Source organism: Erythrolamprus reginae, chromosome 5 (genome assembly GCF_031021105.1).
Source record: "Erythrolamprus reginae isolate rEryReg1 chromosome 5, rEryReg1.hap1, whole genome shotgun sequence".
In the NCBI taxonomy this organism is placed as follows: domain Eukaryota; kingdom Metazoa; phylum Chordata; class Lepidosauria; order Squamata; family Dipsadidae; genus Erythrolamprus; species Erythrolamprus reginae.
In genome coordinates this window covers 45,276,532-45,296,234 of record NC_091954.1, presented here as the reverse complement: position 1 = coordinate 45,296,234, position 19,703 = coordinate 45,276,532, and the positions used below count along the sequence as shown (strand labels likewise).

Genomic DNA, 19,703 nt, shown 5'->3' with positions numbered 1-19,703 from the left:
GACTACCTCCCTATTGGATTACATTTGCGCTGACATCACTACATAGTGACCAATCAGAGGCCGCCGGGCTCTTTAAAAAAATTTATAGGTGGTGAAAGAAGTGTGCTGCTCGCCTTGAATCGGCAAACGGACACCCAGGTAAAGGGCTCCCTCACAGAGAGGGAGAAAGAACTAACTCGGCCTCCCGGCACCGTCTTGAGAATTGGCGAAAGGAGACAGGTGAGGCTGCAGCGGTCTCAGAGAGCGGGGGGGGGGGGGGGGGAGAAAGAGGTGGGGAGGGGGAGGAGTCGGCCGGTTTGAATGACCGGAAGAGAAGACTCGGGGCGCGCGCGGTGGTGCTGCCTCTGAGAGGGGATCCAGGTGTGCCGTTGACGGGGAATGCGCGAGGCAGGTGAGGAGGTCTTGGTCCGGGTGAGAACGGCGCCTTTTGTCCGCGGTGGTGCTCGGGCTGGAGGCCAGTGGAAATGGACTGAAGGGTGCAGAATATTTAAAGAAAAGGGAAGGGGGATTGTTGGTTCCTTAGTTTGTTTAGCGGAACATAGCTCGCAGATGCCCCGTCTATGGACCATTAGCCGATTCAATAGTCCATGGACAGGGTCTCTGCAGATCTTAGACTATATCTAAGAAAAATATTTATTTATTTTGCTAATGTTGGATCTAAAAAGATAATTTAAATCGTGTCTTGAACGAAAGCAGAATAGGGAAAACAAATGAACGAACTGGTTTTGTGCCTTTTGAGATAACTGACAGGTATTCTTACCGTTTGAATCATACAGTTCAGTGAGCGCTACGTTAGGAGATGAGGTTTTGATGCCAGATTCATTTATTAGGAAATTCGGTTACAGTATTAGGAAAAAACAGAAATCAGCACAATACCTTATAGAATGCCACATGTAGCTTTAAACGTCTTTGTCCTTAATTTTGGCTAATGGTCTATGAAATCTTAAAAACCTAATTTCCAATTAGCATTTTCAAGCCTAAACTACCTGATTTCATTTTCCAACATTAGTTTCATTTGCCCATAAAGTTTTACCCTAAAAGCAATGCCAGTTTTATATGGGCTCCATATAAAATAAAACGAGTAAGGATGTTTCTGGTGTTGCATTTGGCATGTGAATAAATAAGATTTATTTTTGTATTTCTTGCTATGGAGAATTTAGAGCAACCTTTAGTTTATGGGTAAATGTGATGTGTATCTCCTTGGAAGTACTGTATATTTTCATGGTCTCCCTCCCATAGAGTGTAAATATGGAAAATGAAAAGTGCTGTTTATGCATTTTAAATATTGCTAGAAATTGATATTTTGATAAAGGTTCTGTTTTGAAAATAAAGCCACATGCTTACATTTGTTAACAAACTGCCAGATACTTCTTTATCTTCAATTCAAGAATTTATGCCAGATTGTATTGGATTTTTTTTTACATTTGAAAGCTTGCATTGATGTTAGTGCTATAAAACAAGAAGCAGGACTGTATTGCCAGAGAGAAGGAAATGTTTCCAATATTCTTAAGCTCTGTCAATGTAATTTAAATTTCTTTTTGCTGGGCTAAGTGTGACTGTTGTGTTGAACATTTTTAACTTTCTTTTAAATTTCCTGATCATCTGTTAAAGCAGAAGTTTTATTAGAATGGAAGGGTAGCAGTACTGCCTCATCTAGTGATAAAGTCATAGCAAGGTGGCTTATTTTAAAGTTCACATTATTTGCTATGATGGAAAAATAAATTGTTTCAAGTGTTTATTTGCTTAGAATATTTCTGACATTGAAGTTTTGTTCCAGTGGACTACACAAAGAAATATGAAAAAAAAAATCTGTGTTTTAATTTTTTATACATGATGCAGCTCTTTCAATTTCTTTCACAGTAGGAATGTTTTTGGCATAAAATGCTAAATTCTAGTCAGTTCATAAATACATAATATTAACATGTTTTGAAATAAGCCCATTCTAAATTTCTTGGTTATGTCTTAATATAAACCTCTGGAAAATTAAAAACATAAACTGGAAACAGCAACATTGATAGTGGATTACTATATTCTATATATTTATTCAATTGCTTTGTATATTCTATTTATTTATTCAATCGCTTTGTAAACTCGGGGTGGCATACAAATCTAATAAATAATATTACTCAGTTCTAAATACTCAAAAGTTTTCCTAAAGCGGAAAAAGAACAAGGCTGAGTGAATCCCTGCTGGGAGGGAATACTTGGAGTCATGAGATTAGTGAAAATACCAATTTCCAAAGCTTTTTTAGGTGATAATCCTATAGGGGTGGGACCTCTAAGCTGTTTATATTTGATAGTTGGACAGGTAGATGAATACATGAGAACACAAGCTGTCAAATAATTGTCTTGTGTGATTGGACATGCAGGACAAATTCCTTGTGTGTCCAATCACATTTGGCCAATAAAATTCTATTATATAATCTGAAAGGCTTTAAATGGTGATAACTACTTTGAATTACAGTCAGAAAATAAGGGTGAACAATGCCAGTGCCAGTCTTTTCCATTAACACTACAACTGGAATCTGCCTCTTTCACATCTTTATGGTGTTGCTTGTCAAATGGTGATGAATTCTTCATACTGATCTTTCTAATATATTGGGGCAGCAAGTAGCTTCTTTTTTGCTGCTCAAATCATCAATCAAATTTTGATCAAGTAGGGATGCTGTGTCAATAGTAAGTTTGAGAATCCATTTTAACTCAAAAATTTCAGTGCCTTTCTAAGTTTGGTCACTAAATGAATTTAAGTCAAGGACTACTTGTAAATGCATGATATCAAAATTATATAAATCCTACTTATATATTTGCTTTTGATAAGTTTGATAAGGACAGAGAAGAGGCTGTTACAAAAACACCTTAGATAATATACATGGAGATGATTATAAGGAGTGCTAGAGGAAACTGCTAAAGCAACCAGACAATTTCTGTAGCTTGTGGACTAATTGCAGATTCCTGTTACTATGCTGTACTTTTACAGTAGGATAGGAAAGGGAGTAAGACATCAACATAAAAGTTAATGCTTATGCTTTAGAACATTTTGGTATGCTCTATTTGTCTTAATAAATCATGTTAATCCTATTCTGTGTTAATTGGCTTTGAGTACCAGATCGAAGGAGCCCTCTTGGAACAACAAAAATGGATAGTTGTGTGGAACAAGGGAAAGATAGATTTCCTTAAGTTCCGAATGGCATTTTTGGCTGAATAACATCAGGCACTGTTTGCAATATCATGAGAGAGCAAATAAGGTTGTCATTATACAACAGGAGTTATTATTGCATAAATTTAAATTTCATGGGCATAACCCTCTAAAAACAATAGTTTCTGCCCACCCCACGTCTTATATATACAATATTATAGTACAGTACTGTATATTTAAAAATTGAAGCGCGTTCGAACTCTCTCCTTATTGGATTACTTTTCCGCTGACATCACCACACAATGACCAATCAGAGTCGGCCAACGGCTTTTGAAAAACAACAGTGGTGATAGAAGTGCGATGCTCGGGGTTGTCCAAGGGTATGTATGGATCGGCAAACGAGTGCGCAGGTAATGGGCTCCCTCACAGAGAGGGAGGTAGAATTAACTTTCGGCCGCCCGGCACAGTCTTCAGATTCGGCGGAAGAAAACACGTGAGGCTTCAGCAGCTTCAGGGAGCGGGGAGGAGTTGGCCGGTTTGAATGAACGGAAGGGAAGATTTGGCGCGCGCGCGATTGTGCTGCCACTGAGACGAGGAGAGTCGGGTGTGCCGTTGACGGGGAGCGCGAGGGGCGGTTGAGAATAGCGCCCATGTGAGGGAGGCTGCGGTGGTGTCCGGGCTGGAGGGCTGTGGAAATTGTGCAATACATGTAGGGTATTTAAAGGAGCGGCGGGGGGGGGGGCTTCTTGGTTTGTTTAGCGGAGTTTACATCGCATCTGGCCCTTAACAGGACACCTGCAGATCTTAAGGCTATTTTAGAAAATGATTTATTTTTTAGTAACGTTGGATCTAAAAAGGATAACTTAAATCGTGGTTTGAGACGAAAGGGGAGCAACAAATGAACGAACTGACTTTATGCCGTAGGACTGTTTCTCAATCTTGGCAACTTGAAGATATTTGGACTTCAACTCCCAGAATTCTCCAGCCAGCGAATGCTGGCTGGGGAATTCTGGCAGTTGAAGTCCAAATATCTTCAAGTTGCCACGGTTGGGAAACTGCCGTAGGAGATGAATGGCAGTTACTCTGTTATTGTTATTTGAATCGTGTACTTCGGTGAGAATCCTGTTGGAAAGAAATGGGTTTTTGATGCAGGACAGTGTCCAGGAGATGGTATTCAATGTTGGGTAATGACATGTTCCAGCAGATACCAGCACAATACTGTATATCTTGAATGGCTTTATCCTTGAATTTGGTCACTGGTTTTCTTAAATCATCCAAATTCCAAAAGGTTTCAAGCTGAAACTGGCTGGTGTCAATTATGCAAACTTGGGTAATTTGCTCACATTGCAGATTTTACCCTTTCATTGAACAATACTAGTTTTATGCAAACTTCCATATAAAATAAAGCCATTCTGAGAATATTTCAGGTGCTGCGATTGGCTGGCTGTTTTAATTTAACACATGCAACAAAACAATAGGTATTCTGCTTGTACTAGTTGAACCTAGTTGAAGAGAAGGGTTAAATACAAATTGACAGATCCATTTTAGATGTAAGAAAAATATTGGTGTTTTTCAATATGTTACATTTATTGCTTTTTCCTTTCTATTGAGTTACAGAAGGCTTCAATTTCTGAGTTAATCTGTACCTTTTTTGTTTTGCAGGTACAACTGTAGATAGAGAAAAGAAACTTGCAGTTCATGCGGGAAACTTCCCCAGCATCTAATTCAAGCAGGTAATGTCAGGCTTAAGATCAGACACACCATGTGACACGTTTGCTGCTCACATTGCACAGTGGCTTGCTTCTCAATTCCTGGTCTTTTTCTGATATCACAATGTACCCTCAGAGCTCCAGAAGGCATAAGTAGTTCATATAGTGAGTAGTTCAGGCTCTCAAAGTCCAAGCCCAGTAAAGTCTGAACATTCTTTCGGAAATATTTCATTGGTAAGCAGCATGTATCACTCTGCTCTACATTGAATTCTCATTCCGGAAAACATTAAAAGGATTATCTGGTATAGGGAATGCCCACCAAAGCAACTGAGGTTGCTAACTATAATTCTAATGCAGATGTAAGATAATAAAAAGAATAAGTTTAAGTTCTGGAGTCCAAAGAAGAAATTTTTTGTAGATTGCATTAATCTTTTTACATTGTATTAATGGATTATTGTAATTTTTCTTTTCCCCCCTCTTGATTTTTCTCACAATTAAATTTTCTGGATTTTATAAAAATTGTACCACTCACCTAAGTAATCAATAATTATGAACAAATACTGTTAAAGTAAGTCTTCATTGACTTTCTGGGGAAGCTGCCAGAGAAGATTATAGATGGTGATCAGATGCTCTCAGGGCACTTGGCAACTGTTCATAAATGCAAATAAGTTCTCCAGCACCCAGATCACATGACCAGGGAATGTGACACAAAGCTTTATGACAGCTGGAAGTCCATTATAGACTTAAAACATATTTTTCCTGTAGTCGTAATGTATTTTTTTTTCTATTCAAAAAATAGAAAAGGACCTATTACCTCAGTTGTGGTAGCAAACAATATGCACAACCATGAAATTTACACATGGTCACCAACCTGTGTTGAAAACTGCAATAATCTTATTTTTTTCTTTAGAGGGAAGGTACAAATTGAAAATGCCATTTTGGGGGGAAATTGTCGTTATTAAGAGAAATGGGACCGATGGAAATCATTTTCCACTCACTGCAAACTCTTGCTTATTTGGAAGGTAAGACTTAAAATTGATAAGGGGTATATTTGTGTAGGATTTTCATTATGTAATTGTGATGTAGGACTGTCATTTTTGTAGCAGAAGTTTTAGGTAGTGTCATAACAAACTTTTCTGGACTCCTTCATTTGATTTCTATATAATTTCTTTAGTCATGCAGTGTATGTCACATAATGGATTTGATCTGCTTCAATATATTTTATTTATGTGGGGCATTTGTCTAATCAAAAACGTAACCATTTATTTAAAAGTTCTTAAAACTCAATCCAAAAATCAGGTTGTTTCAATGCATCTTCAGCAACGTCTGTTTTTCCTTATACTAGGTGGAAATGAATTAAAGAACAAGATATTTTAAGAGATGTGTATATGAGCATGTAGTTATATAACTTGTAATTATTTTATATTTTAAAGGAAAATGGAGTGTGACATTCGAATCCAACTTCCTCAAGTTTCTAAAGAACATTGTAAAATTGAAACCAATGAAAATAAAGAAGTATGTATTAATACTTTTGGTACTAAATCCTAATATTACTTGTACTTTATTGATTGATTTGGATATACATATTTTATTCCTATTTATTTTTAGGCAGTGCTGTTTAACTTGAGTTCTGCAAATCCAACACAGCTAAATGGGAATCTCTTTCAAGATCCCATACACTTAAAACATGGAGATATACTGACAATTATTGATCGTTCTTTCAGGTATGTAACAATAATAGCAAATATGGGTGTGCTAGAAATAGCCAATGCTTTTTAGAAACCTGAAGTTCAAGGAAATTTTAAAATAAGTAGAAAAACAGATTATGTAAAGAGTAACTAAATTATTAGTCTAAAACAGTACATTATTAGAGTTGGAGAACAAACACAAATAATGTTGAATAACGTGGATTTAATAATGTCTTAAAGTCTTAGTAACCTAAAGTTGGATTAATTTTAATTTAAGCAGTTTTTGTATTTCAATAGATTTGAATATCCATCATCATCATTTGCTCAGAAGAGACTGTCTAGCTCTCAAGAGAAGGAAACATTACAGGTAAAATAAAAATCATTATGTTTTTCTTAGTTTGGGGAACAGGCAATAATAAAATTTAGAAATTAATAAATAGTAATTCAGTAACATCAGTTACATTTCACTTTTAGTCCTTCTATTCCATAAATTTATAATTCAGAGGAAACAAAATTTGATATTAGTATTGGGTTTTAAGAAAATTAAGACATTTTATCTGGTCTGCCACTTATGTTTTCTACAAGGAAAAAGAGTGATTTAGTGCTGTAAATTGATTTTGATCTATGAAAGATTATTAATAGTCTCTACTTTATCGTGCATATGCTTTGGGAATGCCCGGTAGTGCAGAATTTTTGGCAAAAAGTGCAAGAGGATATTAATAGGATGTTAAATATACGATGGATAATTACTAAGGAAATGGCAGTATTAGTTAAAAGCAATGCGATGGGAGAATTTAGAGAAATAAAACAAGCAGCGATAGAAAACGCTCAGGCAGAAATAGTCTTGGGTTGGAAGGATGCGAGAAAATGGACAATGCAAAATCGGTACCGGTACATGAACCATATTCAATTTGAGATTATGGATAAAAGAATGAATTCAGTTAATGAGACTGACTTGCGTCAACTGATGGGATGATGGGATAAGGTAAGACGATATAGGGCGAGTAGAATCCGAGACCAAGCTACAAGAAATAAATTGGAATCATTCTATAATACGTAAACAGATATTTTGCTCTTGAGTTAAAATGGTATATACAAGAAAAAGAAAAAAGAAAAAGAAAGAAAGAGAATGAAAGAAATAAAAAGAGAGGGAATGAAAGAAATGGAATGATGGAAGGAAGGAGAGAAAGAAAGGAAGAAAGAAAGCAAGAGAAAGAAAAAAGAATAAAAGAGCAAGAGAGAAAGAGAGAAAAAGAAACAAAAGAAAGAAACGAAGGAAAGAAAGAGGAAAGAAAGAGAATGAAAGAGAAATAAAAAGAGGGGGAATGAAAGAAATGGAAAGGGAAGGAAGGAGAGAAAGCAAGAGAAAGAATGAAAGAGCAAGAGAAAAATAGAGAAAGAAAGAAAAAGAAACGAAAGAAATTGTGATTTTGACTATGCCGGCTCCTTCCCTCCCCCGCTCCCCACAAACCACCTACCCCTCTACCGCAAGAGTGAAGCGCCCGAGGCGCCGGATTCTTCCGTTTCTCCCTTGCCCGCATCCTTGCTGCGGTGACTCACCAGGAGAAGGCTGGAGACCCACGCGGCTCCTCGGGGGGCCTTGCGGAAGGCGGCGGCGGAAGCCCCCATGGCCGGCGCTGGGTGCAAGGAAGGATGCTTTCTGCGCGTGCGAAGGCCGTTACGAAGCCATGGAGGCCGAGAGCTGAGAAGGGTGCGCCTTGCCCACCCTCGCCGGAACAGCTGCCCATCTAGGCAGTCCCGCTGCCCCATTGCCCGGCAGGGGATGATGGGCAAGGGACGCCTCGGGGAAGGAGGGCGGGAAGGGAAGGAGGGGGCAGGCGGGGGTTTAGGAAAGGGGAGCCCGCCAGGCACGAGAGAACGCTGGTTGCGCGGGGCTCCAGGGCCAGCCTTGCAGCGCCCTCGGCGGGAGGAGCCGAAAGCCACCGAGAGAGGACTGGGCTCAGCAGGAAAAGCGGCCAGCTTCCCATAGCGATGGGGAGCTTGGCTTCCGGAGGGCCGAGCTCCTTCTGTGGCTGCCATCGGGGCTCTCTGCCTATCTGCCGGCCTCCCTGCCTTCTTTCCTCGCAGGGGTGGGAAGAAGGTGCGGGCCGCGGTCGGAGAAGCTCCGCAGAGGCAGAGTTCGTCGCAATCGGGGTTGGAGAGTTTTTGGCGGGCGCCGCGCCCCCCCCCCCCAATTATTCAATTTGGCCGGACCCCTGACGCCACTCCCAGTAGTACCGGTCTATCAGCGGCCCTGATTGCAGCCTTAGATTCTACATGATGCATTTGCACAGCAATTAATGTTCAGAGAACTATTGTAAATATGTTTCTTTCACTGTAAATAATTAGTAGTTTTGACGTAGGTGGTCCATTTGTTTCTTGAAAGCTCATGATTTTTGGAAAGCATAATAATGGTTTACCCAGTGGATGTTCATATTAAATTCTAAAATTCAATTCAAAATTCTAGTGTTCAGTTAGTCCTGACAATTATAGATTGCATACAGTAGTGGGTTCCTACCAGTATAGTTAATTGCGTGCAACTCCGTGGCTTGACTGCACTTTTGAGCAAAATTTTGCTTCTCGCACCTGTGCAGGTAGAGAAAACTTGCATAGGGCCGCATGTGCGCAGATGCTTTGCCAAGGTTTTTTTGCTTCTGCACATGCAAAAAACCAAAACACGTATGTGCGTGCATCCCTGTGCGAGATTTTAGTACCTGCACAAGTGCAGGAAACAAAATTTCATCACTCAATTAGCCATACTGGTAGGAACCCGCTACTGATTGCATAGTTAGTATTCTATTCAGAATAGGTGAATGAAATACAGTGATACCTTGTCTTATAAACTTAATTGGTTCCGGGATGAGGTTCTTAAGGTGAAAAGTTTGTAAGACGAAACAATGTTTCCCATAGGAATCAATGGAAAAGCGATTAATGCGTGCAAGCCCAAAATTCATCCCTTTTGCCAGCAGAAGTGCCTGGTTTTGCACTGCTGGGATTCCCGTGAGGCTCTCCTCCAGGGGAAACCCCACCTCCAGACTTCTGTGTTTTTGCAATGCTGCAGGGAAATCCCAGCAGGGGAATCTCAGCATTGCAAAAACGAGCGCTTCGCTGGCAGCGCTTCGCTGGCAACGGGCATCTCAGTGGTGGTGGTGGGTTTGTAAGGTGAAAATAGTTTGTAAGGAGAAGCAAAAAAATCTTAAACCCTGGGTTTGTATCTCGAAAAGTTTGTATGACGAGGCGTTTGTAAGATGAGGTATCACTGTACTGCATTATCTTTCAATCATTTATTCTAAGAAATCACCAGTCAAAACTTATTTTACAAGAAAAATGGCACGCTTAAAAGAAGTATTAAATTCCTTGTTCTACTGCATTGTGTTTAATTTTTCAGATTCTTCATGTTCAGCATACGCAAGAGATGGATTTGTTGCACCCACAAAACTCAAATTACAAAAATTCTCCAATTACTGGTTGGTAATTTTTTTGTTCTTTTTCTATAAATGCTTCATTATATTAATGACTTTTTATTAATAAAGATGTTATGTTTACTAGTGAATGGTAAAACAAATGAATGCAGCCATTAGGAATTTGCTGTTAAAATACATGAATGGATTTGGTTTAATCGATGAATTGTTTTTTGTGCCTATTAATGACTCAGTATCTGAGTATATTCTATAATGATAATTAAGACTTGAGAAACAGGCAAGTCTTAAAATTATATTAGAAATAATATTTCACAGCTGATTTCTGTATTTTTTGGAGTATAAGTCATTCAGGACTATAAGACACACATACCATTTTTGGGGAGGAAAATTTTACCAGTTTGGAACTGTTTTTTTCTTTGCATAGATTAGTATTGTAATCAGAATCAATAGATTATTTAGCACACAATCTCTTAGATGCAAAGCTTTTTTCTCCTCTTTATTTTCCTTCAGGTAACATTTTAATTAAGTGCTTTTTTATGCTTTTTAAATTCTAGCTAATTGTTGATTCTAGACCAAAATTTTACAACAAAAGGACACAAGAAAATAAGACTCATAAAACAAAATAACTGTCTGTTCTTCCAGCCTGGGGCCAGTGAAATTTTAACATCTACCCCGGCCTATGATTGAATGATAGAATGAATGTGGATGATTGGTTTTTAAATATATTGGGGTTTTAGAATTTAAATTATTTGTTTTAGTATTTAAGTTTTTTTGAGTGTTTAATATTAGATTTCTTACATGTTTTCTATTTACTTGTGAGCCGCTCTAAGTCTCTGGAGAAGGGTGGCATAGAAATCTGATAGATAGATGGATGGATGGATTGCTTTAGTTTTGTTTTCAGCACAGTGATTAGCACAAGAAAAAGTAATAATAAAAAAATAAACAGCTGAAGGCTGGGAGGCGGATCCACCAGACCAAGGGGTCAGCAAACTTAAATGGTCAAAGAGCCACTTGGGCCAGTTTCCCAGAGAAAACAAAACACCTGGAGCCACAAAACCTGGGTAGGTTTTGCAAACTTGATATTACTCACTTCCACTCAGTCACATGATACCCCACCCAGCCACACCTATCCAAGTTTTGTGTAGTTCCATGTCTTCTTTGGGTAATAGGCGACAGAGCAATGAGCGCAACCTGTGGTGGAGGCTTCCCTCCCCGTCTCCTGTCGCCCTGACTGTAGTTGGGCCGGGAGGGTGCGCACGGGAGGAGGAGGAGGTTGCACTCATTGCTACACAGGCACGACTTTCCAAAATGAAGGGGGAAAAACAGCTGGTGAAAAGCCCGAAGGAGAGCAGGCAGGGCTTTCCAAGAATGAGAAGAGTCAGAAGCAGGGAGTGAGAGAGAGAGAGAGACAGGCAAATACACACACACATATATACACACACACACACGGACCCACACGGTCTTTCTCCCAATCTCCTCCTCTGTATATCACTGTGTGTCTCATCTGTCTGTCACTCTGTGTATCATTATGTTTTTCTCTGTATCTCTCTCCCCCTATCCACCCCGCCCTGTCTCTCTGATGCAGCTGGCCAAGTCAGCAAGCTCTTTTTGGTGTGCTTTGCTATATCTTTTATTTTTTCTTTTTGGAAATCCGGGCTGGCAGAGGAGCGATTGAAGCAGCAACTTCCCTTCAGCCTATTGTTCTCCCCCTTCCTTATTTTGCAATCTAGAACCTTGCAACACTTTTGCACCTAGAGAGGAAGCAGGAAAGGGGACTGGGAATCCAGGTCACGAGGGGAGGAGGATTGCCCAAACAGAAAAATCTGCTGTGGCTGGCGATCGTTCCTCAGCCCGGATTTCCAAAAATATACAAAAAAGTACGAAAAGTAGAGAGGGATGGGCCAACCAGTGATAGGATAGGGAGCAACAGCAGAGGGCCCAAAGAGCTGCATATGGCTCGTGAACCGTGCTTTGCCAACCCTTGCATCAGACAATCAACTACTTGTGCTAATCAGGCTGTGCTGAAGCTGACAATGGGCGTTTGCCATTGCTGCTTTCTACGAGGAGGTAAATTGCTGGGAGGCAAAGACCGAAGGGTGGAGGCCGCCAGGTGAATGGGGCTATATTTGTTGTATTAAGAAGCACCCATATCTTTACCCTCTTTTTTGGGGTGGGTGCATCTTACATTCTGAAAAAAACTACATTTTAGAGAGACTCATACATTTTCTTGTCCATCAAGTAACTTTCATAAAATAACTTATGGATACATCCATTCCTTAAAATTTGCTGGTTAGAATCATGTTTAACCTTGCTGTTCAGTTCAAGAAAACTCCCTAATCTTATGTTCCTGGGTCTATTTGACCGGACTGCAAATTGATCATTTTAGGTACTTATATTTGGTGTTTTTGAAAGCTTTTTTTACACCTGGAAACAAGTTTGAACATTTCTACACACAATAGAATGAAAATTGAACTGAAAAAATTAATACTTATTGGTTTATTTTGCACATAAATGTACCTCCCCCCCCCCCCGTTTGTGGAAATTTTTTTAGGTTTATAAGGCCGGGGGGGTGGGTGGCCCTTTTGTGGCAAAAATAAACCAATAAGAATCATTTTTTTCAGTTCATTTCTATTTTTCTTATGTTCAGGATTGTTCAATTTAGTATATCAAAACTTTTGGGGGAATATTCCTTAGAGATTTGTAGCCTAAAAAAAGTATAAATTGAAAAGAAATTCAGAAAACATGGGGGGAGGGGCTTTTTGATAAATATAAAAATATAAGCCTCAATTTTTTCAGTTCAATTTTCATATCATTCTGTTCATAAATGTTCAAACTAGTTTTCCAGTTGAAAAAGTTTTCAAAAAGATCAAATTCAAGTACCTAAAAAAATTCTTTTTGGTCCGGTCATATACGAACAGAAACAGACTCGAAGTGATGATTTTTTTTTGCCCAGAAAAGAATTAGCCACCACCCCAAAAATATTGTTTTGATGATCAGCAATGTTAAATTGAGTAAATGAATGCATAAGATATTAAAAATATTTCTGATTTGAAGCTTGCGTAAATATAAAGTGAAAATGTTTGCAAGCAGCCAAAGGGGGGGGGGGGCTTATTTATGATTGTAAACAACCAATAAGAAACATTTCTTTCAGTTCATTTATATTTTTCTTATATTCAGAAATGTTCAAACTACCAATCCCACACCAACTTTAGTAAAATTGAACACATTTTGCAAGCAAAGCTATCCATAAATTGAAAAATACTTCACAAAAACGGGGGGGGGGGGGGGCACACATTCTATCAGCAAAATAAACCAATAAGAATTACTTTTTTCATTTCCATTTTCGGTCCGGGTCAGGGTGACCCGGGAACACAACTAGTGTGACTTTTTGTTTTTCAGCAAGAAAGAAACCCCTCACCCCCCCAAAAAAATTCTCATAGAACCCCTGAAATGATGAAAAGTCATGAAATTTCAAGTTTCAGATATGCAGGGAAATTTTTTTACAGGGACTCAAATTTGGCTTCGGGTCACATACGACCCGAACTGAACAGCAAGGGTAAGGTAAGGTAAGGTAAAGTGATTTGGAAAATTACAAATAAATCTGCTTGCATATATTTATACTATACTGTTAAACAATTACAAATAAAATTTGGCTTCTATAAGTTCTGATTTGTTGAACTTAATAGAATTGTGCAAGCCTTTTGAAGGAGGTAAATTGTAATGTATGCAGATCTATCCAAAGCACATCTTTTAAGATCACTAACATAGTAATCATATTTTTTGCAAGTTCATGCAGTTGCTTCCCTAAACGCTTTCTAACTGTTACCATTGACAAAATGTTCAGTGGACAGTCACAAGCATGTGGATATTGTTGGAAGCAATTTATAAACCTATTGCTTGAGGCTGGAAAAAATGATTGCTTTGAAAAGTGATGCTTTGTACACACCCCTATGTGCTCTGAAGCATTTTTTCCTGAGGATTTGTAAATGTTTGCTTAATTCCTCAAAAATTACTTTCTGATTATTTTATCTGCAATACTTCAAAAATAGTTTAAACTTTATTCAAGAAAACATATTTTAAAAACTCCGTTTCATATTTCTGTAGACAAGACATTTGAAATTTGCTCTCCAAGAAGAAGTGAGAAAAGACTTCAAAAACAATATAGCACACCTGAATTTAAGAACAAAGTGCACAGCACTGAACAAGTAAATAAATTGTCTCCTTTGAGCAAACTTGATGAATTAATGAAACATGAAGATGGCACAGATAATGTAAAGGAAAATACTGGTAATGAGACTGTGCTGGAAAATGGATTTCACTCAAGATCTACGAGGTCCGCAATGAGTCAAGCAAAGTTAATTAAAGTCGAACAATCTGAAAGTAGCAAAATTCAAGGAAAACATGCTATTGCAGCAAATCCAATACCAACATTTGAAGAGAAGAACTCTGAAAAACCATTAAGCACTCAAAATTGTGATATGCAACAGAAACAAGAATGTGAAAGTACAAATCAGTCAGATTTTAAGAATATAGAAGATAATGAAGTGGACAAGTATGCACATTTTAAAGCCAACAAGCAGAGCACAAAGCATTTCCCTGAATCACATATACTGTCATTGGACTATGCAGAAAAGGCTAAGTGCCTTAACCAATTTAATGTAACAGATGCTTTCATATCTATAGAAAATACTTTGCCCAAAACAAAGCCTAGCTGGGAGAGTACTCAAAATTATTCCAGTCCATGCTCTAGAAAGTCTCTAAGATCTTCCAAGTCCAGAAGCACAGGTGTTGAAATAAATTCACTGAACAGAATGAAGAATTCGGTAGAAATGAAAGAGTGCCCTGTACAAATTAGTGGGCAGGAGCATGAATCTGATATTTTGATTGAAAGTATATATTCTAAAACAAATGAAAATAGAGAACTGATCACAGAAACAATGCTAAATCTGAAAGATTCAGGAGATGGAAATTCTAGTACTGTTTTCAGTTCACTTCATCTTAATACTAGTGAAAACTGCAGTAACAATATTGAACTAACAACTATTTCAAATGATTATTCTTGTACAGAGGCAATAAATAAAGAAGCAACAATCCCTGCAGATCTTTCCCAAACCAGTGAAATAATGGCAAATGAGATTCCTGAAAGAACCTTGGAAACAAAATATTCTACAAATGAAAATAAAGAAATAGGAACAGAAAACGATGAGCAGAATGTTAAAATGAAAAATGATATACCTACTTTTTTCAGTTTTGAAAGCAGAGTTGAAACATTTGCCAAGATTAATGATGTTTCTGAAATGAATGTGTTATGTCCACTTAATAATAATTCAGGTAATTACAATTTCCTTTTATACCAAAACATTATAATTGCTATTTGCTGCCTTCAGTAATTTTGGTTAAGAAAAAATTTACCAGCATTTTTTTCTGTCAGTTTATTGACTTGTTTAACATTGTTACTAAAAATAAAGGTTAAATTGTTTGAAAAGTTAGTGCCCTAGTTATGATTGAAAACATACCAAAAGTTTAATTTTTTTTTAAAAAATGAGCAATTGTATTCTGAGCACAGACTTTTTAATTGTATTGATGTTGAAAGGCATTGTGTTCACTTTGCTATAATTTACTCTTTATAGAGGCTAAGCAATCACCTCAAAAGCATAGAGGTACAGAACTGGATATTCTATCACTTATAAAGAGGAAGAGAGTGTCTTTTGCTGGCCAACTGAGTCCTGAACTCTTTGATAAGCACTTACCTCCAAACTCGCCACTTAAAAAAGGGGCTATTCCAGCAAGACTAAGCATGCCATCTGGAAACTTACCACGAGCAGTTCTGAAAAAAGCTGCGGAATTAAAGCAGTCTGTAACACAGGTACGTGATTGATTGACGGAACAACTGATTGCTAGGAATATTTACATTTTAACCAAATAATTGCTCTTGCTCCCTCAGCAATATGTATACATATTTTTGTCTATACTTCACTATTCTTCATACTGAAAACTTTGTACTTTAAGTAATATATCTGTACAAATATATTAAAACAATTGATCAGAAATTTTAAATCACATAGAATTTAGAATTATTTTGGGGGAGCAGGGGGTAAGAATATAAGCTATGCACCTTAGTATAGCTAAATATTCTCTTAGACTTCTTTCTGCGAGGAGTTGATGATATATTGTACCAGAATGCTTTTTCTCCATTTAAAAATTTGGCAATTTTATTTCAGAGTAGTGTAATGGGGAAATATGCTAGCAAATAAATGTAATATATAAAGTTGATAAATCTGTTTTATCAGATATTTATCCCTATTGTTAGAAACTTACAAAACAAAATTGGGTAAATATCTCATATTCTGTTTAAAAATAATGAAATACCCTCTGGTAGTGATATAAGTAGCCATCTTTGGTTATTGTGGATTACAGTACCTACAAATATAAGATGTTTGAAATAAAAAAATATATACTATTGACTTGTATTTTTGAATTGGGGCATTTTCAAAATGATAACTCATCTTTAAAGCTTACCAAATATTTTTTTTGAGAAACCAAATTTTTAAAATAAAATTATTTCACAGAAAAGTGGAGAGAGAGTTTGTAGATACCTGGAAAGTAATACAGAAAGTTCTGTCTCTGGGTATACTGTTTTAAGAAAATCTGCTTCAGGGCTAGACTATGAATCAATTCTTGCTCCGGATTATTTACTTCCAAAAAACTGCTAGACCATCTTCAGAATGGCCAAATCTGTAATCAAGATGGGATAATGCCTAAAAATAGCTGACTTCTTTTTTATCGACTGCTTCACATCTTTTCATAGTTTCATAAAGTAGCTAGGTATGATAATAGATTTGAAAAGAAGTTAATTTTAGTTTATATTAAACAAAATTGCCAATAAAAAAGATTTAGAGCTAAGTGTAGTGTGACTTTATCTGATTTTTATATCATATTCTTTGGACAATTGGGTAGAATGTTACAATAAAAACCCCCAGAATGAAACCAAAATACAATTTAAATTTGAAAACCAAAAGTGAAGTGGGAAAGAAGAATGACAAGAGGTATGGGTGATATTGCTGAAATGTGGTAAAAATCATTCTCTATTTTCCATAATTTTCTAAAATCTAGCAAAGGGATCCAATTTCCATAATTTGGTGCTGCTGCAAAAAGCAAAGAGCACTTCCCTAAATGATATAATAGGTTGTGTAAAATATGACTAGAAGAGGCTCTTCAATAGATACACAAGTGCCAAGGTATTATGAAAATTGACATCAGCACTTTAAATTGTGGTTGGAGCTGAAATGGTAACTAGTTCAGGGTCTTCAGTTTATGTGTGATCTGCTCCCATTATTGGAATCTAAGACATGATGCCCCACTCTGGACTAATTGTAATATCCTCATAGCCTTTAATGGCAACTCTTTGCAAAGTATTGTGGGTTTTTTTGTGAATGTCTAATTGTTCAATTCATTTTTCAGAGAAGTTCTGAAGGATACAGATAAGATTGTTGTTTGTTTAAAATCTAAAATTTGATATTTGTGTGTGTGTGTTATCTATTTGTTTTGCTGCAGGGTTCCTTTGAGATGAAACAATATGAAGATATTGTGTCAAAGCAAGTTGACCCTCATAGTGTGCCCCAGAGGCAACAATGTATCTCTGATCCTCAACAATGTATCTCTGATCCTCAACAATGTATCTCTGATCCTCAACATTGTATCTCTGACCCTCAACAATGTATCTCTGATCCTCAACAATGTATCTCTGATCCTCAACAATGTATCTCTGATCCTCAACAATGTATCTCTGATCCTCAATCTTCAGAGGTTGAAGAAACTATTACACAAGAGATACATATGAATAGCTTATTCAATGAAGTTAAAACAACAGTATGTAATGTCACATCATCATCTAGAAGAAGCAAATCCTATACTCCAAGGAGAAGTTCTAGATGTGGAAAAAGTGGAGCTATGGGTTCTATTCAGTCCAAAAGGCGAAGTGGTGCTTCTGAAGCCAACTTGATGGGTATGTTACCATTGTAGATAGATAGTTTACAAAAATAGAATTAAGCCTTTCTTGTTGCAAACACAGTATAACTTAATTATATATCAGATGTTTTATTTAAAATGATTAAAGTGAATGATCTTCATCAATTGTTGTTTTAGTGGTGAACTCTTGGGCAGAAGTAGTGAAACAAGGTGTTCCAAAAGTGCAACTGAAGTATGCTTCAAAACCAGGGTTTAAAACAAGATTTAAGAAGAAAGTGGCTTCAAAATCTTCAAAGGTATAAACCAAAACAGACAATTATATAATTAATAACTTTTTTCCAAGTTCTCAAGAATCTGGATTCTAAATACTGGGGAGGTCCTTTCAATACTTTGTTAATCCTAAATTATGTCTTTAGTATTTCTAGGTACAATTCTACTTCAGTACAAGAGCTCTATTACTGTGGATTTATCTACCACGTCTGCTGGAAGTTTGTTCCAAGGATCTACTACTCTTTCAGTAAAATAATATTTTCTCATGTTGCTTTTGATCCTTCCCCCAGCTAACTTCAGATTGTGTCCCCTTGTTCTTGTGTTCACTTTCCTATTAAAAACACTTCCCTCCTGGACCTTATTTAACCCTTTAATATATTTAAATGTTTCGATCATGTCCCCCCTTTTCCTTCTGTCCTCCAGACTATACAGATTGAGTTAATTAAGTCTTTCCTGATACGTTTTATGCTTAAGACCTTCCACCATTCTTGTAGCCCGTCTTTGGACCCGTTCAATTTTGTCAATATCTTTTTGTAGGTGAGGTCTCCAGAACTGAACACAGTATTCCAAATGTGATCTCACCAGCATTCTATATAGCGGGATCATAATCTCCCTCTTCCTGCTTGTTATACCTCTAGCTATGCAGCCAAGCATCCTATTTGCTTTCCCTACCGCCTGACTGCACTGTTCACCCATTTTGAGACTGTCAGAAATCACTACCCCTAAATCCTTTTCTTCTGAAGTATTTGCTAACACAGAACTGCCAATACAATACTCAGATTGAGGATTCCTTTTCCCCAAGTGCATTATTTTACATTTGGAAACATTAAACTGCAGTTTCCATTGCTTTGACCATTTATCTAGTAAAGCTAAATCATTTACCATATCACAGAGGCCTCCAGGAATATCAACCCTATTGCACACTTTAGAGTCATCGGCAAATAGGCAAACCTTCCCTACCAAACCTTCCCCTATGTCACTCAAAAACATATTAAAAAGAATAGGACCCAGAACAGACCCTTGGGGCACACCGCTTGTAACCTGACTCTGTTCAGAATACTCGCCATTAACAATAACTCTGATGTCTACGCTTCAGCCAGCTGCAAATCCATTGAACTATCCAGGGATTAAGTCCAATCTTCACTAATTTATTTATCAGCTCTTTATGTGGAACCGTATCAAAGGCTTTGCTGAAGTCCAGGTAGGCAATATCCACGGCACCACCTTCATCCAACACCTTTGTGACATAGTCAAAGAAATCAATGAGATTAGTCTGACATGATTTGCCTTCAGTAAAGCCATGCTGATTTGGGTCCAATAAGTTATTATTTTTTAGGTGCTGATTTATCCTCTTTGAGTAGAGTCTCCATCATTTTAACTACAACTGATGTCAAGCTAACTGGCCTGTAGTTACCAGCTTCTTCTCTACTGCCCTTCTTGTGGATAGGCACAACACTGGCCATTCTCCAATCCTCAGGAATTTCTCCTGTTAACAAGGATTGGTTAAACAA

The 19,703-nt window shown here is 37.5% G+C and overlaps 1 protein-coding gene across 1 annotated transcript in view; it reads left to right on the top strand.

Moving 5' to 3' along the window:
• The first annotated feature begins 272 nt into the window (after positions 1-272).
• MKI67 (marker of proliferation Ki-67) overlaps positions 273-19,703 on the top strand; it is a 44,755-nt gene continuing 25,324 nt past the window's right edge. The window contains exons 1-11 of the mRNA XM_070752474.1: positions 273-391; positions 4,798-4,868; positions 5,755-5,866; positions 6,278-6,359; positions 6,453-6,568; positions 6,830-6,899; positions 9,921-9,999; positions 14,059-15,285; positions 15,585-15,820; positions 17,509-17,959; positions 18,100-18,218. Of these exons, the coding sequence (XP_070608575.1) occupies positions 5,775-5,866; positions 6,278-6,359; positions 6,453-6,568; positions 6,830-6,899; positions 9,921-9,999; positions 14,059-15,285; positions 15,585-15,820; positions 17,509-17,959; positions 18,100-18,218 (2,472 nt within the window). The 5' untranslated portion in view covers positions 273-391; positions 4,798-4,868; positions 5,755-5,774. The remainder of the gene's footprint in view (positions 392-4,797; positions 4,869-5,754; positions 5,867-6,277; positions 6,360-6,452; positions 6,569-6,829; positions 6,900-9,920; positions 10,000-14,058; positions 15,286-15,584; positions 15,821-17,508; positions 17,960-18,099; positions 18,219-19,703) is intronic.